Source organism: Aythya fuligula, chromosome 15, assembly GCF_009819795.1.
Source record: "Aythya fuligula isolate bAytFul2 chromosome 15, bAytFul2.pri, whole genome shotgun sequence".
Classification (NCBI taxonomy): Eukaryota; Metazoa; Chordata; class Aves; order Anseriformes; family Anatidae; genus Aythya; species Aythya fuligula.
The window spans coordinates 13,290,046-13,315,160 of NC_045573.1; the positions used below are offsets into that span (position 1 = coordinate 13,290,046).

Here is a 25,115-nt window from a genome sequence, read left to right on the forward strand (position 1 = left end):
GAAGCGGGGCGCTGGGCGCCGCCATGGCGACGGCTGTGGAGAGCGCCCTGCGGGAGGCCCTGGCGGGGCCCGCGCCCGGGGCGGCGGCGCTGGGCGCGCTGCGGGACGCGCTGGCGGCGGCGGCGGGGGGGGGCGAGGCCGCCCTGGGGCCGCGCGGGCGGGAGCGCCTCGGGGCCCTGCTGCGCCGCCTGGCGGCCTCCGCGGCCGCGGGGCCCGAGGAGCCGGCGGGGCCCTGGCGGAGCTGCTTCGGGGAGGCGCCGCCCGGCCTCGCGCTCAGCGCCCTGCTCGCGGCCCTCGGCGAGCCCCGGGGGGCGGCCCCGCGGTCAGTGCGCCGGGGGGGGGGGGGGGGGCTGCGTCCCGCTCCGCTTTGCGCTGTCCCCTTCCAATGTCCCCGCTTTCTCCCCCCAGGGCCGGCGCCGGGCTGCGGGCGCTGCTGGAGGAGCTGGAGCGCCTGGTGCGGGGCCGGCTCCCGGCCGTGCTGGGCGAGCTGTGCCGGCAGCGGGGCTCGGCGGAGCTGGGGGCCGGCCTGCTGGGAGCCGTCGTGGCGCTGCCCGAGCGCCTCAGCAACGCGCTGCAGGGCGGGCACCCCCCCGCCGTCTTCCTCCCGCAGAATTACTTCCCGCTGCTGGCCGCAGCCATCCTGGAGGCGCTGCACGAGGTCGCCGCTGCCCTGAGAGGTGGGGGCGGCGGGAGGGCGGTGCGGCTGGGGCAGGGCTTCCACGGGCGGGTTTCACGCATGGACCCCTTTCCTGGCGTTTGAAATGCAGATAATGGGTGGTACAGAGCCTCCCCCTCACCTTCCAGGCTGAGGTTCCTCACACATAAGAGTATAAAGTACAAGGAGTGAGAAAGATGGCTCAGGCTGTTTAAAATCCTGATGACAGCAGCAGTCCTGTGAGCTGTTAAGTGTCTTCATCCATTGCCAGAATTTAGCTCAATTAATGTCTGTGCTCAATTAATGGTGTGGAAGTAAGCCTGCATGTGTAGCCAGCCCAACAGTGCTGAATGAGCCCATGGTTTTATCACCGTTGTGTTAAAGCGGGACTGAACTGCCTCAGGCTTCTCACTCCACCTGTGTACAGATAATCCTGGGGACTTTTTGTTCTTGAAGGCAGGTGGTGGAGGGAGAAGAGTGTGCCTCGAGAAGGGAATTAATCCATGCTTTCAGGCTTCAGCACCTGCAGAAGTGTGCCTGCTCTGGATGCTGCTGGTGGTGGTGATGTTGTGTTTGTGTCTCTTATCCCAGGTGGCTCGGATTGCTCAATATCTTCTCTTTCTCATGTTCTGGGGAAGGTCTGCGTTCGTGGGAGACAAAGTGAGTGCTTTAGGATAACATTTGGGGGAGAGGGAAAGCCTGGTTTGCTGGGTTAGTAAGGAGGTGTGACTATGACAGTGATCACCAGAGGGAGCAGGAGGCTGTGGAGGTGATCCTGGGGCTTCAGGAGCTAGGCTGCTCTCTGCTTCCTGAGGTTGTTCAGCTACGTGTCTGCCAGATGCTGATGCTTTTTTATCAGCTCACGTGAGCGCAGTCTGCTTGGCTCTAAAATACTGTTGAGGCTTCTGGTCTTCTTGTGGTGCCGTTTGGGCCATGATTATGGGACGACCTTCTGGCACTTCTCATCCAGCGGTCTGAGAGCCTGCTGTGAATACCAGCAAAAATCCCTCCCCGCCTGTAACACTCCCCTTACGTGACCAGCCTTCATGCGGGCCCGCCACAACTTTGAGGCCACAGTAGGAGTTAACAGGGCCTGGGGGAAGGAGAGGTTTTCTGTCTGTTTACTCTGATGAGGAATACCTACAAGTTTCTTCGGCCTTAGGTTAGTTCTAACCACAGGAGAGATTCAGAATTATCTGCTGTATTTCTCCACCTGTAAGGATCCTTAACTAAGCAGGCTGGCCCTGAGCTCCATCGCGCCAATCCATGCATTTACCTCTTAGCCCAACCGTCCTGTCCGTGTATTTACCTCTTTTTCTCTCTTCTACTTCAGAAGAAATTCTGAGTGTTTTGGTGCCCCGCCTCGCGGAGCTCACCAGGTCGGACTGCATCTGGCAAAGGATTTGTTGGCGCCTGGTTGAGTGTGTGCCAGACCGCTGCATGGAGGCCGTGGTCCTTGGTTTTGTTGAGAGAGCACCAGGGTAAGAACTCTGTTTTCTTTCCTGATCCTGAGCACAGGCTGCAGCTTTCTCACAAATAGTTGCAGAGGCTGTTTCTGAGAGATGCTGGCACGTGTGTATGGGGATAAAGGAGCAGCCTGATTGTTCCCCCTTGGGTAGAACCTGCGCTATTCTGTAAAGGTCTGGGCCATGACATGGAGTGAAAAAAATCACAGACTGGCTCTTAATGTTTAAAGGTGTTTTAGTGATTCCTAGCTTTTGACTTCTTTGCAGTAAGCTGCTGACAGAATTCCATAGGAGTGGAGACAGCGTGACAGTAACTCCAGGGCTTCCTAACGTTTTGCTGTTGACTTGTCTTGCCAGGGCAGATGTCTTGTCTAGGCTGCTGGGGAACCTGGTTGTGAAAAACAAGCACGCTCAGTTTGTTGTGACGCAGAAGTTCCTCCTCTTGCAGTACGGCTACACGGTGAGGGCTGCATTGAACAGCTGCCTGCCCTTCCCAGAGTGCTGATCTGGTGGCTTTGAGGCTTATTCTCTGGACTGTTTCTGTGCTGTGTTTGTCTGCTCTTGGTGGTACAAATACTGATTCCGCTCTTGGTTTTCCATGTTTCATCAGCAGTTTCATGTGATGCACTTCTTTTTTTTTTTTAATTTGCGGAGTCTTCAGTCTCTGAATATTGTCAACCAGTGCCTCACACTTAAAAGTTCAACACGCTGTGCATTGCTGGATGACAGCTCTGTTCCCAGTTAATGAAAACCGTGGGTCTTGCTTTACAGACTGCAGTGCTACAGAATCTCCTTGGCTACCTGTCCCTGGACAGCCTTCGGCGTGCCTTATTGATCAAAGTAAGGTTAAGTCATGTTTCTGGTGATGTATCTGCTGGAAAAAATGCTGATGTGAGTGGGTGTCTGCGTGGTGGAGAATTAGGGTGCTTCTCTAAGTCTCTTCTGCTCCTGTTCGTGAGAGTGAAGGAGGTCTTACAGCACCGACTGGTGCAGAACAAATGAATTGTGATAGACTAGGCAAGGACTCTCTGCACTCTGATGTTAGTTTTTCACATTTAATTGGCAAATTGCCTTCCCAGCAGCAAAACTAATGATGCCTGGATTCCTGCGAGGGTCCTACATGCTCTGTCCTTCTCAGCTTTCTCCTTCATCCCCTGGCTGCGTGGCAAGCGGCAGAAAGCGCTGAAGTTGGCTGAGAGCAGTCCATGCAGAATGGTTCATGCTTTGGAAGTTTTATCTACCTTTGCTTCAGCAGGGATGCAGATCTTTTCCCTCTCCAAGTCAGCAGTTTAATGGAACTTCTAGGAAGTTGTTATCTCTGGAAATTGCTACAGATTTGTAATAGTGATTTTTTGATATATTCCCCTTCCCCCCCCCCCCCCACCGATCAAAGGTTCAAAAATCTGCGAGTCCTGGCAGCTATTTAGACTTTGAAGGTTGGACTAAAAGCATTATGTAAACAGTATAGCACTGGTTTTTGATAAATGGTATGCAAAACAATACATGTTATCATGAGAAACCAACATACTTCTAACTTTTAAGCAAAAAACATTATTTTAACAAGGTATTAAAGGGAGGTGGTACGGACTTCTTAGTTGGCCAAGCACAATGTCATTTGGGGCCCTGAAATACCAAGTTAGCTCCATTGGCGGGGTGAGTAATTACCACTGGGAAAGCGTGAAGGCCAAAGGACCATCATAAATTTCACGTGCTGTATGAAAGCTTGAGTGTTCCTTCAGAAAGGAAATTATGTATGGAAACGATCTGTTTCAAGCCAATTTGGGCAAACAAAGTTGTTTATCCTCTGATTCAGGTGCTGCAAGAACTCTTGGAGACGTGGAGCAGTAGTAGTGCTGTGAAACACTCCCCACCTGAGCAGCAGGAATATATTAGCAAGGCCATCCTCATCTGCCTCTCGCATCTGAAGGATTCTGAAATAGAGAGCTGCAGACAAGGTGAGGTGGCAGGAGAAGCAGGGCATAGTTGTGCTTCACAGAAAAACGGACTGTTGAGGAGAAAAAGATCTCGTTTTGATGCACCGGCTATCAAAATTGGCCGAACTTCCATTTTGTTGGGGTGGGGAGTGCACCAAGAATAAAAAGCTGTTCGGGTAGGCTCTGTCCTCTGTTCTGCTGCCCTTGGTGGGGTCACTGGCTGGGCGGGTGGGGATGGGGAGTTGCAGGCAGGGGCTGTCTGCTCGGGATTTATGTCGAGCATAGTGGAGTGGAGTCACAGAATGGCTTGGGTTGGAAAGGACCTGAAAGACCACCCAGTTTCATCCCCTGCCGTGGGCAGGGACACCTCCCACTAAGTCAGGGTGCCCAGGACCCCATCCAACCTGGCCTTGAACACCTCTGGGGATGGGGCATCCACAGCTGCTCTGGGCAGCCTGTGCCTCAGCACCCTCTGAAGAACTTCCTCTTACCCTCTAATCTAAACTTACCCTCTTTTAGCTTTAAACCGTTCCTCCTTGTCCTGTCATTATCTGACTGAGCAAAAATACACTCTCTTTTTTATAAAGCCCCCTTTAAGTACTAAAAGGCTGCAGTAAGGTCACCCCACAGCCTTTTCTTCTAGAGGCTGAACAGCCCCAGCTCTCAGCCTGGCCCCATAGGAGAGGTGCTCCAGCCCTCGAAAAAGTAAATACTCCAAATTTAGAATATTCTTGTAATATTTTGTTGACTTTCCATCCTGTGAAAAAGCATGTTTTTATTCTGTTGGTGCTGAAGGGAAAGGCCCTTTTTAGCTTTCTACCCGTTGTTGGGTGGTGAGTGGCTAATGTTGCCCTCTTATGGAACTGGTATGAAGATGCGTGTTTTTTTTCTGACTTTGTTTCATGTGCTATTTATTTTTTCAGAGCTTCTTACAAGCATGATGGAGGGCGTGAAATGTCACTTAGATAGCAGCCTGCCACAGATCCGGCGCCTGGGAATGATTGTGGCAGAGAGCATTAGTTCAAAAATAAACACCGATGGGCCTGTCCTGAAGTTTCAGGTGAGGGCTATGATGAAATTTTTCTTTGGTGTGCAAGGCATAGAGGAAATACGAGCTTTAAAGCGGGTGATCTGGGGTGTTACAGTGAGTTCTAACACTATCTGGAAATAAAGAGAGGCAGCAACAGGGTGTCTGCTCACAAAAAACACTTGCATAGAAAACAAATGCATGTGTGAGAGTGGCCTTAGGGGTGTATTCTGATGGCAAAGCTTAGGGCAAACTGTTAATTAATAATGGAGTGCTAGAGATTTATCACTGCATGAGATTCTGATCTATGGAAGTTAAGAGGGAACTTCACACCTAAACCAGGGGTGAGCATGCAGTCCCTGCAATGGTAGGAACATCTCTGAGTTGAGATTCTCAAGATAAACGTGGGGATTTTTGCTGTGCTGTTAGTAGTAGGGTTTGTAAGAATTATGTGATAAAAACTGCATCCTTTCTTTAAAAATCTGAGTCATCCATCATGTTGCGTAGCCGGTTATTAAACGTTTTAAAGATTGTAAATGACATTCAGACAAGGTCTGACCAAGTACTACCATTAAATGTAGGGATAAAGATTACATATGGTACAGATCACCATGCAGCATCTTAGATTACTGCTGGCTGGACAGTGATTGAAACAAATAGGATTGGTGTGTGTTGTCTGTTCTGATTCAGTCCTCATTTGTACACTGCAGAAGGGTCAGATGTTGAATGCTGGTCGTGCTTGCAATCTTAAAGTAACGGTTCTTCTGAATGTCTAGTACGAAGAAGATGATGAAGCAAGAGAACTGAAGTCCCTTCTGGTGCAGGCTCCGTCGTTCTGTGTCCCAAGTGTCCCAGACGACAGGTAAGATATTGCTACTCTTCATTTCCATGCCTTTTAAGTAGCAAATACCAAAAAACATACTGGGGAACTTGGCAAGTTGTATTACCCACCCACCAGCCCAGCCCCAATGTTGATTATTTGCAGAGTCTACATCTGGAAAAGATGCGGTGTCCCATTTTTACCTTTTTTCTGCTCCTCGTGACTTTGTCTATGGTTATCTTCCCTCACTTGTCTCTTCCAGACTGAACAGTCCTCATCTATCCAGTCATTCCTTGTATCCTCACAAAGGATTAGAATGCACCTTATTCTTATAATGCAGTATAATTATTTGAAATTCATAATTGAAATGGTAGCATATATTAAAATTGCCTGTTTGATAGCCACACATGGTGAAACCATGCTGCAGTTCCCAGGGGTCTTGTGTTCTCCTGAGTAGAACTGAACGGTTCTGCCTCCTGGGACTTTGTTCTTTATGAAGGCTGAGCTAGGTGGGAGACTGCAGTAGAAGTAATTACCTGCCATTCTACTGAGACAGCAAGGGCTGGTGGTGTGGGTGGTTTTTTGCTCATGAATAGGGACTGTTAATCTTGCTGGTTTTAATGCTTCTTGTTGCTCACAGCAGAAAGGAGAAAGCAGATGCTGCACTGCCATCAGCATCGGAAAGTAATGGAAAATCCCATACAGCGGCAGCCCACGTGGTGTCAGATGAGGAGTCGGATACTGAGCTTGACAGGTATGGGGACAAGAAGCTGATAGGAAATGGAACAGGGAGTGGTTGGTTCTTTAGGGAAGACTTGGAGAGAAGGGAGCTATTGGTTGCTGCTTACCTCGGTGATCTTGTGCTTTCTGACCAGAATGCGGGAGCAGAGCTGGTTCAGCTGAGTAGGATGTTGTGCATGACTGCATGCAAGTATGTTAATCAGTAACTGGAGCAAAGCCGTTGTCATGTACAATCGTGATATTTATTCCATTTGACTGACCTAATATACTTTTTTTCTGGAATTATCAATGTATCTACCCACTTAGTTAGCGGGCTTGTATTGTCCTATCACTTCACCAATACATAAAGAAATCTTAAAAACTGGCTTCTTGCCTCTGGGTCACCTGATTACTTCTGCGCTCGACCAAGAGATCCAGTTCCAGAGCTGGTTACAGGACTGCTCTTTCGCTGGGATTCAGAGCAATTCATAGAACTCCCTAAGGAACTCTTCTAGCCTCAGCTTCAGCAGTGCTGCTGGATTATGCAAGAGTGGCGGTGTTACAATAGTGCCTGTGCTGCTGCTTTGCTTTGTGTGGATAGCTGAGGGAAGGAGAACAGCTGTACCCCATAAGCTAACTCCTGCCTTTATTTCTTTTACAGTGATGATGATCTTACTCCTTATGACATGTCAGAGGACAAAGAACTAAAGACTAAGGCTCCAGTGTATATTAGAGACTGTATTGAAGGTAGGAGATCGTGGGCTGAGTTTTCATCTGCTTCTTACTGTTCTGGGGAGAGTGGTCTCTTTATGTTTATCTTTGTTCTGAGCTAATTTGAAGAAGGTCAGAATTAATGAATTGAAACTCTCAATTTGTAGTATTTCAGTTATCTAGACTCCAGTGCTAAACCATCACTTCTGAGTAATTTGTGTAGTTCCTAATGCTGCTCCTGTGCAGGGTCAATGATACTTTCCTATAAAAGGACAGAATACTGTCAGAATAAAGTTGGGGTATACACCCAAGCAGAACAATTCTATTAATAATTTCTGTTTCTTTTGTCCTTCAGTCCTGACAGGATCTGAAGATGTGGACAAATGGGAAGCTACAGTCAAGGCTCTTGAGAGCTTGGTTCGAAAGAATCCAGCAGCAACAAGAGAGGTGAAGTAGTCTGAGCTAACAGTTACTGGTGGGCTCCAACACAAGGTTATCCTTTCGCCCTTGTGAGGAGGCTAAATGTGCCAACAGAGCAGCCAGCAGAGCTGTGTGTACCTGAACTTAGAGCTTTCAACTTGGGAAGGGAAATAGAAGGAAATAGTTACTTTGCAAGCAGTTTGCTAGGCTAGAGAGCACAAAGGAGCAAAGAAGCAGGCAAGTGTTCTGACAGCAGCGTGGCATCTAGCAGCTCCAGCACTGAAAATGAAGTGAGTTTGCAAGTAGAGCTCACCAGTATCTCGAGGCAGCGGAGCAAGCTCCGTGCCTTGTGCTGAGCAGAAAAAAATTAAGAAAGAAAATTTACAGGGGAGGCATGAATCCCACAGACAAAATGATTTTAATTTTGGATGTAATTTTGATATTGAATTGAAATTGAATTGTTATTTCCCAACAAAAGGGGGGATAAAGTCAAACAGACTTCCCTATTTGCTTGTAGAAGTGTACTTCCTGAGGGAGTAGGTGGATTGTACTGATCAAGACAAAAAGCTTTTATGAGAGGAACTTAGGACTGGTTTGATTGCTCACCACTACCTGTTATGAACAGCTGAAGATGGGATTTGTAGTGCCAGCAGCAGGTGCCTCGGCCAGCTGAGAGAGGGAAGGGCTGTAGTATGGTAAGGGACTGGGTGGACGTTGCGTGTGCTACAGTGCCCTTTAACCCACAAATTTCAGTGATAGGTTTTCCTGTCTTATGATGTTTACCATTTGTCCAAAAAGCCAAAGTGAAATGTGAATGTGGACAGAGAAATCAGCCTAAGGGGTTGATACGTGTTTTGAGAAATCTGTCTTGATGGCATTTATCTTGATACCTTTTCTCTCCCTCATATGCGAAGGGCAGCATGTTGTTGCCTGTATTCTGTACCCTCATTTTCTTTACTTAAGTATTAGAAGTGGAAAGTGGACTCTGCTCTGTAAATCCTGTGAGAAAGAAAACACCTGCAGTGACTTGATTCCTTTTTTTTTTTTTTTTTTTTTTTTCTTATTTTGAGCAGGTTAGTGTGGAGTTGGCAAAAATACTACTGCATCTGGAGGAGAAGACCTGCATTGAAGGCTTTGCAGAGCTCCGTCAGAGGGCCCAAGTAGCTGTTCTAACTGTGGATCCAATACCTGTTAGTCTCTCTTACTTCTTCCCTTTTTCAGTTGAGGCACAGGGAAAAATTTAAGCAGGTGAAGTCTCTTATCTTTGTAGAAGTAGCTATCAGTGTGGTAGAACAGCTGGCTGATGTCTGACAGCACTTACACAGAGATGGGCTGTATACTGAAGAATCTGCAATGGATGGCAGACAACGGGAAAGAAAAACTCAGTCAAAATCCATAGCAGACTGGGAGAGATTTGGTATATGGATAAATCATATCTAAATTGCCTTGTCTGGTATAAGGACTTGTTGTGCTGAAGGGAGATTGCTTCACATAGAATGAAGCTGAGGCACACAGTCTCTAAAAGATTTGACCGCTGTTTGTAATCAGCTGCCGTAACGTTTGGATGCCTCTGCATAGGAGGGAGAGAAGGATCACAAAATCCCTTTTGTTGTTTACTTCCTTTGGGAGAATCTAGAAGCGTGTCTGAATTTCCCCCATTCATACAGTGTTTCTCTTCCCTTGTCTTAGAGGCTTGTTGTTAACTAACAGGGAGCAGAACTTTGTCTGAAATGGAGAATTTAGAATTTTCAGAATTAGGGGAAAGGCTGTTTACTGGGTTTGTGTTCACCGCTTCTTGATTTTTCTGTCCAGGTAGCACAGTACTTGACCTCCCAGTTCTACTCCCTGAACTACAGTCTGCGTCAGCGCATGGATATTCTTGATGTAAGTGCTCATCTCCTTGCTTCTTGTTTTCATTGTGGCTTTGTTGCACCAGTGCAGTGTCCCTAAGATGTAAAGGTGTTAACCTGTATGCCTTGTAGGAACAGGTGAGGAGGAAGCTCAAGCGTAGGAATCTGTTATGTTAGCATTTATGCTTGGCATTCCCCTCTTGTTCTTAACCCTGCTACACTCAATTAGACAGCAGTCCTCGCCCACACAATGCAGTGTGTGATGGTCTATTGCCTAACAGCAGCTGCTGTTTCCTAATGTGTCATCAGTCTGTGATCTCTTCACTTTCTGAAAGACAGCAACCTGCTTGTGGCTCCTTCCACATCATGTCACTTACTGTGTCTGAAAAAGGAGCCCCTGCTCTGTTTCAGAGTTCAGTGACTGAGCTGTTGACCAAATACCTCGGAGTCAGTTGATGGGGTTCAGGCACTCACCCTGTTTTCTTAATTCTAGAACCATTGTGCCTTTCTGCCTTGCTGTTCTGATGGTTTGGGTGCAGGTTAGCTGTTGTTGTTGCCTTGTACAGGGATTATTCCCTTTTAACAGAACATTCCTTTTTTTCCCTCTAGGTATTGGTTTTGGCAGCTCGGGAACTGTCCTCTCCCAAGGTTCATGGGAAGACCAAGCATGTCGAGAAGCCTTGTGTCCAGCTCCTTCCTGCAAGTGACAGCTCTAAGGACTGGAGAAGAATTGTTGATGAGAGGATCAAAAGCAAGACTAGGAGGTTTGCTAAGGTGAGACCAGGGCAGAAACAAACTTGTGTCAAATTCAGCAAACATATGGACTGGATGACTTGCTGTAGTTCTGTCTGGAAAGAGCAAAATACCTGTGAAATTGGGTTCAATCCAGAGGCAAGACTGGGTAACTTAAAATATCAGTTTCACTTCAGTCTGGCTTTTTTTTTTTTTTTTTTTTTTTTGCATGGGAAGTACCAAATCCCATAGTCCTTTCCCAGCAGGAAATAAACCTTGAACTCCTTCCCTCACACTGAGGGATGGCTGTGTCTGTTCTGTGCTTGTTCTGAGCTTGTCTGGCCACTGCAGGGAGCTCTTAACTGCACCTCACAGATTCCACGCCATCCTCCTTCAGACTGGACTGTCTCAGGCTTCTCCTTTTCAGGGAGATGAACTGATGCCAGTTTCACAGGTCCTAGAGGACTTGCTTTCCAAAACTCCTCTACACCTTGAATGTTCTTGGTTTTAATATGTAACCCAGCAGTACTGAGATACATTGTACTGAAATATTTAGATGTGTGAGAGGATCTTAAGTGGGAAGTGAGGTGACTGGTGTGGGAACTAGCAGTCAGAGGGGTACAGGTAAGCAGTAGTTGACAGTGTGTTGGCTGCAGTGGATGAATGTACAACAGTTGGATATTACATCTTGTGTCTACATTTTTCTCTTGGACAGGGCCCATCTCAAGTGCAAGTAGCTTCTGGCCCAAATGAATTCAATTCTGTTGCTGGGCACTTCTTTTTTCCATTGCTCCAGAACTTTGACAGGTGAGTGAACACGTTGGGATGTTGTTTGGCAACAGCAAGAGTGAGCCTTTCTGCTTGTCTGAGAGCAGCAGGGTAAAGCCCAGAACCTGTGTGGGAGTCCTGTGACACCCTGCTCATTGATCAAGCTCAGAGAGGACGATTTTGTGCTCTCGGACTTAGCCTATGAAGTTGTCTTGGACAGGACCCTGCAGTAAGTGAATACATCCTACTAAGCATAACCTGTCGGCTGGTACACAGGGGGATGAATTTGGCAGTACCAAACAGCATTTTGGCTGACCATGGGGAGTTCAAACACAGCCACAGCACTCAGACTGTAGTCTTTAATAGAAGTTACCTGCCTCAGTTTTCGTCTTGTCACATGGATTGATCCTTGTGGCTGTGTTATAGTGCATAGGACACATTTTACTCTCAAGTTTACCTAAGGGAGAATCAGTAACTGATGCCATAAGTGTCCAGATTCTTGTAATATCTGTCTGAATGGTTTGTTTGTCGTATGGCAGCAGTGCTAGCTTTTGCATGCAGTTGCTTCCACGTAAAGCTAGCCTGTTGGTAGGGCTCGTGATCCCTGCTGTAGGGGATGTTACTGGTGTGGGATCAAGCAGCCCGTGTTGAAATGGGAATGACTGCATAACTTTTTTTAGGGATTCAGACTTGTATGAGACAGTTTGCTTTGCACAGCCACCCTGACCATTCCAAAGATTCAGCCCTGTCACTGCCACAGGACCGTTTATCTTCTGCTTGCAGGCCTTTATCAACTTTTGATCTCCTGGGGGAAGATCACTTTGTCCTTGGAAGACTGGTCCACACATTAGCAGTCCTGCTGTACCTGGCTGTCAACACTATGGTAAGAAAGGCTGAATGGGCTTTCAGGCAGCAGGACTGACATCTAGCCTGGGAACTTGGGGGTGCATCCTGGGGCCTGCTACACATAGACTGGCAGTAAATTTGAGTCATGTGCTGAAAAGTCCCTAAAAGGGCTGAAAGGAGATATGGGATTCAGACATCCCTGCACCTTTTTCTGCTGCTTCTGATAGTTTTTCTTCCAACTTCTGTGGGAAGTTGGACATACCTTTACTATTCACTGCTTCAGTTTCCTCATCTATAAAATAGCTGGTTGTAACCTTGATCACAGCAGTATACATCAAGGCCCAGATCTTGAGGGTGGTGTGAATGTGAAGGTATTCAGTGTTTGTGTCATCATCCTGTTTTACAGGCAGTTACTGCAATGGGAAAGGCACTGATGGAGTTCGTTTGGGCTCTGCGTTTCCACACTGACTCGTGAGTTGTAGTTGTGTGCTTTTGTTCTCAAAGATCCCCTGTGAGTAAGCATCCAGCCACAACCTCTCCTTGTCCATGACCACCACCTGGCTGAGAATGTCAATGACTAAATCTATTCTTATTTATGCTTACCTCTGGTCTGGTGTTCTTATGACTGAGCATTGCAAGAGCATGTAATGAAAATATTGCTTTAATGTCAGACCAACATAGGAACTTTACTAATGTCTTCTGGTGTTGAGATACAGTCATTACCTCCAAAAAGCGCGACAGATTTTTCTCCTTCAACTATTCTTGTGATGTTTTCAGCTATTTCAACTGAGGAAGCTGAAAAAAATAGATTCAATTCCTGCATGTGACTTGGAAAGAAATTAAGATGTAGCTAAAATGCTGTAAACATCCAGCTGCTGTTTTAACCTCGCACTATTGCAGGTCCCTGAGTTATGCTGGGCTCCCTGAGACACGGCAGGGGCTCTGTATGTGAGTGCCGTGCCAGCTGGTGCATGGTTGCACTCCTAGTCAGTATGAACACAGCAATGGTTATAAGAGATAGTGGAAGCTGGAGAACCCTGGAGGTGAGGAATAATAAGTAAATCAAGGTAGAGCAAGAAGCTGAAGGTTTTAACTAGTTTGGTCTTTCTCCAACAGGTATGTGCGTCAGGGTCTTTTATCCTGTATCTCCTCTATGCTGCTCAGTGTCCCTGCGGAGCATCTTCTGAACAACATGACAGAAGAGCTTTTGGAGACTCAGTCCTGGCTGGGAGGTAGGATGTCATGGTGTAAGCCAATGTTTTTCTGGCTAGTGCTGCAGTTTGCATGCAACATCTCTTTAAAATTGTAACTGTAACAATTATGTCCTCGTGCTGTGCTCCTCAGGCTTGCATGATAAACAGATTTATTGCTTGATCATAAGTCTAGGACAAATAGCAGACCACACTCTGTGCTGTAGACACAGTGCAGAGGTATCTAAAGTATAAGCTGAGAGATGCTTATGGCATTTCGAAGTGTGACTGTCCTCAAAGTTTGAAATGGTTGCCAAGCAAATATCCCAAAATACACCACGTGCTCCCTTTCTAAGCCTCCAACCACCCAGCTCCTGAAGCTGCAGAACACGCTGTCATATTGCATGTTTGTTGTGGCTTAGCCCTGGCAGGCAGCTCAGCACCACACCACCGCTCGCTCACTCTTCCCAGCTGGGACAGGGGAGAGAATCCCAGCTTCTGCTGTGCCCCCAGCCTACTTGCTGGCAGGGCAGCGTAAAAAGCAGAAAAGTCTGTGGCTCTTGTAAGCACTGTTCTGCAACAACTAAACCATCAGTGTGTAGCACCACTATTTTTATTTAAAATAAGAAAAAAATACAGAGCATTGTGTGAGCCTCTTCAAAGAAAATTAACTATACACTAGCCCAAACCATGCCTGTTGCATCCAGGCAGTGACTGACTGGCAGTAACATACAAGACTTGTTTTAAGCTGTGTGCACAGAAGATGGGTTTCCTTAGTGCTAATGACAAAAGGAAGAAGAGCATGGCACCATCTCCTAACATCCTACTGCTGCTGAACAACCTATGACAGAGAGCAAATGGCTCGGTTTGTATTGATGTGAGATGCACCGTGTGCAGGCTGCAGTTTTGCTGGGTTGTGCTAAGCTGGGACTGCACACACTTGTGATTGTGTATGGCAGCGTGCTGCAAGTACAAGAGGAAATAATGCTGTGTGCTTTGTGCCTCTGAAGCCTCCACTGTATTCTGAGTGGCCCTCATGTGACTCCCCGGGTTGGTTTCCTTCACCATTCTCACTCTTGGTGAGTTGGCTTCCCCCAGGGAGCAGGCAGGAAGCAACACTGACACAGGCGGCCTCTGATCCTTGCACGTTGTGGAGCTCTGTGTCCTTTAAGAGGAAGAGAGCTGCCTTGTGGGGCCAAAAGCTTTACTTTTCCCATGACATGCAGTGTGCTCTGAAGCATCTGTTTGTCTTTGTTGTTAACCACTGCTATTAGCAAGTAAAGACTTTTGAGGAAGGCTGCGACCACCTCTTCTAAACAAGGGTCTGTGTAGCCTGCTTTTAATGGGTTACTTTTGGAAGAAGGAGGACAGAGCTAGCAGCATCTCTTATGCCTGTAGGAAGTGTAACTGTTTTTTAATGTGGGGCTGTTGCATGAAAATTGTGTGATGGATCCTGGTGGGAATGAATAAGCTGAGAGGTGTGTGCATACCAGGGAAAGGGAAGCTCAGAAATGTTAAAGAATGCACTTGGCTCTGCATCTGGTCAGATACGATTAAAGTGTATTTTAAAACCTACGTATCCTTCTAGAGCTGCCTCCTGAAACAACTTCTGGGGCTGTGGCTTTGCTGTTTGTTGTAAGATTGCTGGTAAAACACTATCACAGGGAGGTACTGGGCTCTTGCTGCTCCAGTAGCTGAGGTCAGTCGAGACCTGCTTTTGTGACTGAGTCACGGTTTTGGGCTAGCAGACTTGCTGTTCCAGACAAGATTTGAAAGAAGAAGCAACATCTGTTAGGTCTGCTGTTATAGCAGGGAAAAATGACAAGCTGTCATGCATGCAAGCCTTCTACTGTTATGCCTAACAGCTGGGAGAAGTCACAGCTTTGGGTTTCAGCTTAGAGCTTGTGCATTTCTCCTATGGCTAAAACACAAATTGGGACTGGAGAATATTCTCCCTGCTGCATGTGGCAGAAATCTCTACCTCTGCTCCAGCTTGTAATTACCTCCCAGCCTGTGCAGATGGCTGTTGTTCATAGCAGGAATAACTGGTCCTGCTCTACAGAGCTGGGGCTGGAACTAGGAACTGTTTCCCTTTAGAAAGTGTTCGCAGGATGGTGTAAGAAGTTTCGGGTGCTGTCACAGTAGTCCCGTTAGTGGCTGCTTTGGGACATTTCAGCTGTAGAGAGAAGCTACCTACAACTGAGCAGCCTAACTGTTCCTGGGCGGGGAGGAGGGGAACACCTAAGCATTTCTAGGAAACGGTTCCTTCAAAGGCAGCTGCTGAGGAATTGAGGGAATTCCCCACCCCTTGAAAGTGCTGTCATGGGTAAGCTGCTCTTATGGAAGAACCTGAATGTATTCTAGTGCCCAGTGCCTCCCTTTCGGTGGCAGCAATTCAAGGTCTGTACTCATGCAGTTAGAAGCAGTGCCAACAGCAGGCTCTTAGCTTACAAGCTTGTAGTAACCTGTCTTGTAGCCTTCCCCTTTTTGCTTCTGTAGAGGGAGTTTGGAAACACCATAATGAAGCTCTCCCTGAGTTTATAAATAGCTCTACTCAATCTGAATGAGTCATGTGTTTGGGCTGACAGTGCTGGGCTCTGAGCGCGCTGCTTGTGCGTACAGGATATCCTTACACAGGCTCTCAGCTCTTCCAGGCTCCCCCTGCTCAGACATCCTGCGTGCATCCTGGTTTTTACTTTGCAGGCCTAGTAAGGGCCCCTGAAATAACAGCTGCTTGAAGCAGCTTAATCCCCTCCCTTACATGCTGCAGAAAGTGTAAGAGACTGACTCGTTTATCAGAAGCACAACTGAAAACGTGTGGAAGCTCAGGGCCTGCTTCTTTCTTTCCTCCAGTCAAGCGTGCTGTGACCATGGGTTTCGGGAGGGAGCACTGAGCATTTGTTCAGGCTGTAGGAACTGGGAGCATGGAGACATCAGGGGTTTGAATAAGTTGATTTCTAATTGTAAACTGCATTCATGCTAGCAGGTCAGCTGTAGAATAGCTCGAGGGCACAAATACAAATTCTGGCATGGAGGATTTCTTCTGGTGTTTCATTTAGCGCTGTTCTGTGGTGGTGACTGATACGGTACAAACTTGTTAGTTAAAAGTCTGTTTTTCCACTGATTTTCCAACTTACAGTGGCCTCTTCTTTTACAGATGTGGTAGAAAAAGATCCAGATGGGGACTGCCGGAGGCTGGCCTTGCAGAACTTGCTCCTAATGGAGAACCTGAAAAAGAAACTCAACAAAACTGTCCCTTCCTAGCTGAAGGGTAACAGAAATGACTTTACCTCGTACTCCTGCCAGCTGGATGTATGTAGGCACTGCTGGGGCCTCTTCAACAGTCACCTGGCTGGAGAAGAGGAAGAAGGGGGAAGGGTGCAGAGCTGTACGCCAGCGAACCTGACTTGACATCTGGACTTTGTAGTGGAGGCCAACTTAGTGAGCTACTGCTATCCGGTACGGAGTGTACAGATGCAGGAAGGTAGGCTAGCACTGCCATCCTCTCCACACCTCCCCCAGCCCCCACCCCCAGCTATTTATAACCTTGGCAAGTTTGAGTCCTCTGCTAAAAATACAGGGAAGAGCTCATAGCTGACTTCTTGTCAGAAAAACAGGGCTGGAAACAGCCACTTACCTCCCAGGGCTGTGACATACCTATAAAAAAAAAAAAAAACAAACTCCCATGTCTTCTGGCAGCATTTGGTGGAATAGTTAGAGGTCTGCTGTTTGAAGCACAGGGTAGTGTGGTGTCAGCAATGACACTGCAGCAGCTGAGATATAAGCGTGGAAAAGCTGCAGTGAAGTTTGAAAAAATGTGCCAAATGTTAAAAGTTTGAGTTCGAGCTGTACTGGAGTTACAAAGTAAGAATCCTTTTGCTGTAATATTAGTACAGAAAGAAGGTGGTATTAAAGTGTAACTAAGGCTCAGATTTTGATCTCAAAAGGTCTAATCTGCATGGCCCTATATTTTTAATAAAGCTTTGGGGAGGGGAAGTCTCCCTCTCTTCTGCAGTATGGGAGTAGTTTGACGTTTGACCAAGCTCCTAGCCAAGCAGGCCAGAGATTCTGCCGTCTAAGGAAAGATAAATATGTTGGCACCTCAGCAGACCAAATCTGTACTTGAAAAGTGTCAGCTCAGGAATTCTTACCTCCGCTCTTTTCTGGACTTGAACAAGACTGAAGTTACAATACACATCTCTCTCTCTTTTTTCCCTTCAGGTTTATTAAAATACTAAAACTAGATTAAGAACAGGGTCTATATACCCAGCTCTTTGTATGTAGTGTTTGAAATGATACATAATTTCAGTAATGTTGCTTGTACAGTCAAGCAGAAAAAAATAAATTTCTTGGTAATAACCAAAAAGTCTGTCTGCAGCAGTGGGTTGACTGGTGTGACCCCTAATGAGGACAGAATAAATGACCTAGTGTTAAAGTCTTTGGTAAGTACAAATCATCAGGGATCCTCCACTTCCTCAGCCACCTCTTCTTCCACTTCCTTGGTCTCCATGCTGCTGTGGTGACTTTGCTCTGGAAACAGGCTTTGGTTTATGGGAATGCCTACTCCTCTGTGAACTGCCTCGATGGTCTGCTGATTGACATAGTAAGTCAGGTTTGTGCATGGAATTCTTTTCCGCATCTCTTCCAGATACTGGTAAGCCTAAAGAAAAACACAGATTACTGTTACAGGTGTGTGGGGGTGTACTGCTTCTACAAATTCCAGCAAAAGTGTAAAAAGCATCTGCCTCGAGTGCTTAGCTGATGAGCTCTTGAACTGATGGAGTTCACTGGTGGAAAGGAGCTAACACTAGGTCAGAACAATTCAGCATTTGATACCATGAAGCCTTTGCACAGGGGCTTGTTAATTCTATCTTCTTCAGTATAAGAAAGAACGGGTCTCAAAGGCTGGTTTTACATTCTCCTGCTAGCTGAAGCACTGTCAAAACAACACGTTGCAAGTAAGGTTAATCAGTACAGCTGGAGAAACGAGCAGTTGGCATCCTTCTGTTCCATAGTACCAGCAGACTATGTTTTAGTCCAAACCCTGGTGCATGTCATAGAATTTTCCAGGTTGGAAGGGACCCATGAGGCTCACAGAGTGGGGCCAGAGGAGGGCCACAAAGTTGATTAGAGGGCTGGAGCACCTCTCTTACAAAGAACAGCTGAGAGATCTGGGGGTGTTCAGCCTGGAGAAGAGAAGGCTCCAGGGAGACCTCATTGCAGCTTTTCAATAGTTAAAGGGGGCTTATAAAAAAATGGACAGCAACTTTTTGCTCAGTCAGATAATGACTGGACAAGGAGGAATAGTTTTAAACTGAAATCGCTGCCCTTGACTCACTGGTAATACTGTGCCTGATGCACTTTGGGATGTGGCAGACCCTTTTGGCTACAGGCACTGCTTGACGTGTTCGGTTTGCCATCAACAAAGTGAGTTACTAGTGCCTCAAATTACTATAATTTTATAATTTTCTTTTCTTGTTTGGCGAGGTGGCAAATGAAGTCCAGTGCAGCTGCTGAGACAATGCACCCAGACCTTTCTGTTCTTATCTCTAGTAACGGGAAGTATTTAAGAATCCAGCATTGTTTATGCTCCATGTTCTCTGAGCTTTCTTTTCAGTCCCATGTAATTAAAAATATAATCATTTGAAGATAGTTCCTTAAGCATACAACACCCTGCCAAGCCATTTAGCTCCTGTAAAGGAATCTGTACTATAGAATGTCTTCCCATAGGAGTTCAGTGCTTATACCAAGCTGCACTGGTCTATATAAAGTTCAGGCTCTGAGAATTAACTTACCACATGGAATTCCTCCACCCGTAAGTAATGTCCAACCAGAAATCCCAAGACATCACCCTGACGGATGGCGCTGTCAAGATCTTGCTCAGCTAGAAGAAGTTCACATTGTCTGACTGCTTCTTTGGGATCCTCAGAATAAACTCTAGTAAAAGAGCATAGTTACTCATATTTCAGATTACTCTTTGGTCTTGAATGCCAACAGCCCTTTTAAAATTCCATCTGTTTCTATGCTATAAAAATATACAGAAGCAAGTCTTCTCCAAGTTATTCACTGAACCATGAATGTCTTCTTGTATATTTTTGTCATTTGTGTGCATGCTCTGAATACCACAACTTACCTCCGAGCATGGAGGAATCGTTTAATCAGGGCCATCTTGCTTTGCAAATGTGCGAGTTTGCTTTCCTGGTCCGGAAGACTTCTAGTTTTTGATTTTGAAAGGCACTTACATGCTTCTGTAAGTGCTCCTTGTGCCTTCTCATAATTCTGATACTCATCGATTTCTACCTGCAGGAAGACAGATCAGGTGAGTATCTTGCTCTAGAGCTAACAAACTGTGAAGAATCACAGAAGGCGGACATACCTGAGCACATGCATCATAGAATCCTGCCAACAGGTCAAGGGCTCTTCCTTTAGTATAGAAGCTAATGATGTTCTTCATAATCTCTGGGTCCTTGCGCCAATCCAGTGATTGTAGGTAGTTGGCTGCCATGATGTAAATCTCTCTCTGTCTGGAGACTCCCGCAAAAAAGATGATTTTCTCTGTGTCTCCAGATTTCATCAGTGCCCTCATAGCCTAGCAATGCAAGAAGGGTGGGAGGTCAGAGAGGGAAAAATATGAATACAAACACAGGCTCTACTAAAATGGCTAGGAAGTCTCATCTGGATAGCCTACTCTATGAAAACCGTCTCAGGATTTACTTCTCAAACCACTCTTGTTGCAAAATCTGATAAAGGTAAGAGGCTCAGCCTCCCCAGCTTTTTTCTGCCTGTCCAAACTGACCTTTAACTTGTTTCCTGCTTGTGTGTATTTCTTGGTTGCCAAGTGGTAGTTGCCTTGTCTCATGCAGCAATCAGCAATTTGTTCCAGTAGCTCTCTCCGGGACTCCTCAGAGAGGTCCTTGGAGTCCTTAGACACTGTCATTCTCTCAGCCATCTCCTCTGTGATGGTCAGGTTCTGCTTCAAGCAAAGTTGCAGAGCTTCTTGGTACTAAAGGAAGTAAGAAAGCAATGAGCTGTTGCAAGTACTACCGTGATACTTCACACTGTTTGTGGTGTAACCCTTAAAAATAAGCTATATGAAGGCACAAATGTTAGCAGATGTGGCTTCTCTAAGTAGAACATTTGAGGCATTGTGCCCTACCATCAACTCATATTTAAGTATATACTTTCTTATTTTGTTCACAAAGAACATATTTGTGCCTTGGTACTGCTTCCACTAGGATCTTTTCCATGATCTTCCCAGGCACAGAGGTGAGGCTCATCAGTCTGTAGTTCACTGGTTCTCCTTTCAACGCTTTTTAAAAATGGGAGGAGTGATGTCACTTTTTTCAGTCACCAGGGACTTCACCTAATGGCCAGGACTTTTCAAATATGATGGAGAGTGGCTTGGTGACTACATCAGACAATTCCTTCAGGACCCTGGGATGCGTGTCATCAGGCCCCCTAGACTTGTACTTGCCTCACAAATGTGTCTTTATTAATAACCAGCTATGAAAAGATAAATCTTAAAAGTATGCATGTACATACCTGTTGTCCTCCTCTCTGTCCATCCACGGAGCTTACCTTTTTGGCTGTTAGCAGCAATTCCATTGCCTTCTCATACTGAGCGTGTTCGATAAAAAAATCAGAACAGCGGGCTAGCAGAGCTGGGTCTGATTTCTCATCCAGGTCTTCAGCAATTAGCTGTAGGGCCCCAAATTGCTGTGTGGCAAAGGCTAGCTCCAGAGCTTTGGAGAAATGTCCTGCCTGCAATTCAGGATGTGCCTTTTAAAGACTTTTAAAGAATAAGCACTGCAGAATTAGCTTACAGGATACTCTAGAGGGGCTTTACAAAGCATTATCCACCATGAAGAAATGACTAATTGCACATATAGTCAAATGTACTGTTGATTTAATGCTCCCCTGCTGTGGAAATTGCATCGGTTTAAAGTTTTTAGTAAAAATACCGAAGTCATTTACCTTATGGTACAACATGACAGCTCTGTCCATTTGCTCCCCCTTTTCCTCATAATAGCAGGCTGCCTCTATCATGTCTTCTGGAGAGCTCAGAAGAGCCAGGTTCATCAGCTGGTCATCTAAATTGTTCTCCTGTTCAAAAGCAAAGATTCGAGTTTTGGTATTCAAGCAAACTGAGTTCATAATTCTGTCTTCTTTCAGACTTCCAGCTTTATACTGTTGCATAGTAGCCCACCAGCCACCTCCTATGTAAAACCTGTAGCTACTCAAATGACTTTGAGCTGCAATAATGACAATTTGTTTCATGCAGTTTTCTGTTGAGATGTATGATGCATGTATATATGTATGATATTGAGCTGTATAATCAACCAACCCCTATAACCAACTCATTTATTGAAGAATCTTCTGCAGAAGATGAAGGCAGTAAACAAGAGCGTCTTCATAGCTGGGGACCAGGACTGAACAAGCAATGCATCACAGGACAGAATGGTACGAGTGTCTTGTAACGCTTTCACTCTGTATGCTACCTCAGGGTAGAATCCTACCTTGGTTTTGGACACAGACATACATCTTCCCATACCTTACACAAGCGAATGGCGTTGTTAAATGCCTGGGCCCTGGTGTAGAAATGTACAGCCTGCTTGATTTCACCCTGACTCTCGTACTGGCGGGCCAAGTGGTATGAAGCTGCCCAGTTCCCTGTTTCGTTCGCTATTTCAGCAGCCTGAAAAGGAAAGCATATAGCTTTATGCTATGCCCATACTCATCCCTGGAATGAGAATGCTCTGGAAACAAACAGGAAGGGTCTGCCTTACCTTCTGAATGTCACCCTGAAAGCAGTGGACACGGACTAGGGAAAAATAGTCCTGAGCCAGTGCATAGTACTTCAGTGCAGATTTCATAGCTGACTGGCTCTCCAGATACTGTGCCCACCATTTCCACAGGCTCCTAGAAAAGCAACAATATTAACTGCAGTAACCAGAATTGCCAGAGAATGAATTTCTCACCCCTGCGATCTTGAACTTGAAGCTAGATACATTTTTTTTTTTTTAAGAATGCAGACAGGTTTTACCAAAATGCAACTGTGACATTCAAAGATCTGTGCTAAAAGGGAGTTCAGCCTAGATACCTATCTAGTGTGGCTGTTTCTGAGTGAAATATGGTGTGTGCCTGAAAAACTGAAGGAGGATCAGAGTGGATAGATAAGGCAGGTATTGAACTTGCAGCTGAGAGGATTCTCTTCTCATTCCCTGCTCTCTACACAAATTTTATTTCTGACCTGAAAGTCCCACTCAGGACAAGGAATGAGCATAGCACTGACTTGTCTTTCATCTTGTTGACGTAGTTCTCCAGGGCTTGTAAGTTTTCAGAGAGCATTCGGGGTACCTCAAACCTGTGTGTATCCGACTTCTCGTAGCTGTGGAGAAGAAGAACAGATGAGATGTGAAATGACTAGCTTAAGAGAATTATTTCACTTCCTGTGTAAAAAGTCCACTTAATGTTGGATTAGCCACAGCTACAAAGTGGCAACCCTGATAACAGTGCTCCATTGGTATTATTCAGTTACTCTAAGATTTGTAGCAATTAGCCAGAACCATCTAAAAGGTACTAGACCCAACTAAAAGGTACAACGCACCTGGAATCAGGGAGGCAATGTGATCATAGCATTGTAAATGCTTCGAAGTTCCAGCGATGCTCCAAAGAAATGTCCCAGAAACCTCTCCAAACATTAAGTACAACCCTGTGCAAGTGGCTGAAAAGGGAGCAAAAGCCCTGGGCTCATCTTGCTTAGTCCTGCCAGCCACTGCAGTTTCTGCCTCTTTTCCACAACTGGGAGATCACTGCATTTATGCCATCCAGCTAGTGCTAGAGTCTTTCACCCTCCTGCCCATTTGGATCATCTTATGGGTCTTTCTCATCACATCACAGCTCTACTTTGCCTCTGAACGTAAGTGATCTTATATTGTGAGATTTCACATGGTAAAAATCATATAAAAACAAGATTTCAAACAAAACACGTTAAAAATCACAACCACCAAGTTCTGTAGGAATTCATCAGTCACAGCAGAGGACTGGGCACCAGACGTACCCAAGTCAAACCAAATCCTGTGGTTGTGCCTGAGACTCTCAAAGGAAGTAAACAATTAAATCACAGGCAGTGGTCTTCCAGTGACAAGCAGGGGACTGGATTATTATCGGTGTTCAACTACTGGCCCCTGACAGGACGCTTAGCCTTAGGGATGGTGCTGGGCTGTTTATTGCAACAATGCTTTTACCCCTGAGATAGAAAGCACCAGCAATGGGAAAAGATTTTAATTAATTGTTAGTAGCCGTTACCAGGCATCCTCCTTATCCTGCCCCTAGTCTGCAGAGAAGGACAAGGCTCCAACTCCCCCCAAACGCAATGATGCCATCGGCTGCTGCTTACTGCGTGAGGGCAAGGCTGTGCTCCCCCACTGCCTCCAGGTGCTTCGCATAGTTGTAGTAAGTGGTACGCAGGTGAACCCGGTCATGAGCTTCGGCTGTTTCAATGGCTTTCTGCCACTGGTTTGAGGCTTGATAGAACTTGTTCAGAAGGTCATAGCGTTTGCAAGCCTTGTACAGTTGCTCCGCATCCTCCTTAAGGAAAAGCATACAGAGAGCTCGTTAGCTCGGTGTTTCATAGGTGTACATGCAAGCAGTAAATCACAGCAGACACCACACTTACGAGAATTTTATTAATGCAGGTCATTGCAATGCAATTAAAGTAACAATAATTTAGGCAGGGGGGTTAACCAACTAAATATACATAGCCTGGAATAGCACATTACTGGGAAACAGGATGTTTACGTGAAAATAAGGAAAGCATTCAGATCCTGACATTTACTGTACGGTATCAACTGGGGGTGACATGAGCAAGCCATCAACAATTAAACACTGTCAGCAGGAGGGTAAGTCACTTCAGAAAGGGGAGATACACTCATGTGGGGCTACAGCTAATGGCCACACTGCCTAGAAGTAATGTTCAAAAGGCCCAAGAGACTAGGGTTGTTGGCAAGAAGGCATTAAGTGCCAGAAGATCTCTGGGACCTCAGAGCAGGTCTCAGAGGCAGGAATTCTTTCTTGGATAACTGATAGCCATTCCTGGAAACAACTGCTACTAATTTCAGACAGAACTAGAACAGGAGGATTTTGCCTGTGCTGACGCAACTGCAAGCAAAGTAGGAACTATTATTTTTACACTTTGAGAGGTACTCCTGTGGAAGGAGCATTTTCCTGCTCCACCCAATGGCTGTCCAGCTGAACACTATATTTAGTCAATTGAGATTATCTGTCCAAGACAGAAAAATAATTTCTGTCTCTTATTGTTTCAAATTCAAAAAAGCACAGAAAGTAAAGATGGAAGTTGCTGGCACTATGATTTTATTACCATATGAAATAATAAAAAAAAAAAAAAGCAGCAAAATAGCATCTGTCTTGCTACAGTTTTCCTTCACCTCTCCAAATAGATCTAAATATCCAAAAGAAGGAGAACTTTTCAGCCTCATAGCTTTCTCTTCCAGGAAGCTTTTACAAACATTTAGTTAAATTTTCCTTTTTTTCCCCATCACTTCAGTTCAGGATAGTTCCACTACTTCTCCAGCTTTTATACTTCTAAAATAGCTGTAGATTGCTAACCACCTTTTTAAGCCGAAGTTTAGCTATTTGGCTATCTTAAAAATTTCCTTGTCTGTAAAACACTTCCAAGAGCTTAACAGTTTGCACTGATTTTCTCTGTATTTCCAGTTCATTAACATTTTTTTCTGGTAATGAGGTACTTAAAGGTGGAAGGCAATATTCCAGCTGCAGCAAACCCACAGATGAAAGTTATCAAATCAAAGCCCCAGGATGTGGTGTGTCCACAAACACAGACCCAGATTTTTGCTGTCGTAGCATTTTGCCAGTGTGCATCGAATCTGTGATCTCCTGTGAACTGTGGGGCATGGCATCAATTCTGCTGTCTGTTTGTCCCTCTTACTGGTCATT

General features: G+C 45.8%; 2 protein-coding genes across 3 annotated transcripts in view; one reads left to right on the forward strand and one right to left on the reverse strand.

Annotated features, from left to right (window-relative positions):
- Window positions 1-23: 23 nt before the first annotated feature.
- TELO2 (telomere maintenance 2) lies at window positions 24-17,262 on the forward strand. Its single transcript, XM_032197788.1, has 20 exons — window positions 24-322; window positions 409-677; window positions 1,247-1,315; window positions 1,989-2,136; window positions 2,479-2,581; window positions 2,893-2,961; window positions 3,935-4,076; window positions 4,979-5,115; window positions 5,859-5,944; window positions 6,543-6,656; window positions 7,284-7,369; window positions 7,689-7,780; window positions 8,827-8,943; window positions 9,566-9,637; window positions 10,213-10,377; window positions 11,051-11,142; window positions 11,887-11,986; window positions 12,356-12,420; window positions 13,066-13,181; window positions 16,297-17,262. Exons 1-20 carry the CDS (start codon window positions 24-26, stop codon window positions 16,401-16,403), a joined length of 2,448 nt encoding a protein of 815 aa, XP_032053679.1. The 3' UTR covers window positions 16,404-17,262.
- Window positions 17,263-17,342: 80 nt separating this feature from the next.
- The window catches only part of IFT140 (intraflagellar transport 140), a 73,339-nt gene continuing 65,566 nt past the window's right edge, over window positions 17,343-25,115 (reverse strand). For both annotated transcript variants that reach the window (XM_032197365.1, XM_032197364.1), the window contains 11 exons: window positions 23,539-23,729; window positions 22,432-22,527; window positions 21,926-22,058; window positions 21,691-21,834; window positions 21,114-21,242; window positions 20,718-20,900; window positions 19,936-20,142; window positions 19,516-19,728; window positions 19,273-19,439; window positions 18,935-19,076; window positions 17,343-17,799 (listed from right to left, as the gene is read on the reverse strand). In XM_032197365.1, coding sequence (XP_032053256.1) covers window positions 17,596-17,799; window positions 18,935-19,076; window positions 19,273-19,439; window positions 19,516-19,728; window positions 19,936-20,142; window positions 20,718-20,900; window positions 21,114-21,242; window positions 21,691-21,834; window positions 21,926-22,058; window positions 22,432-22,527; window positions 23,539-23,729 — 1,809 coding nt within the window. In that variant the 3' untranslated portion in view covers window positions 17,343-17,595. The remainder of the gene's footprint in view (window positions 17,800-18,934; window positions 19,077-19,272; window positions 19,440-19,515; window positions 19,729-19,935; window positions 20,143-20,717; window positions 20,901-21,113; window positions 21,243-21,690; window positions 21,835-21,925; window positions 22,059-22,431; window positions 22,528-23,538; window positions 23,730-25,115) is intronic.

Excerpts from the sequence above, each read along its gene's own strand:
- TELO2 (XM_032197788.1), top strand. The coding sequence starts at position 24 with ATGGCGACGGCTGTGGAGAGCGCCCTGCGGGAGGCCCTGGCGGGGCCC. Across the intron at positions 7,370-7,688 it reads TATTAGAGACTGTATTGAAG|TCCTGACAGGATCTGAAGAT; the intron begins GTAGGAGATCGT and ends TTTGTCCTTCAG. Across the intron at positions 8,944-9,565 it reads TAACTGTGGATCCAATACCT|GTAGCACAGTACTTGACCTC; the intron begins GTTAGTCTCTCT and ends TTTTCTGTCCAG.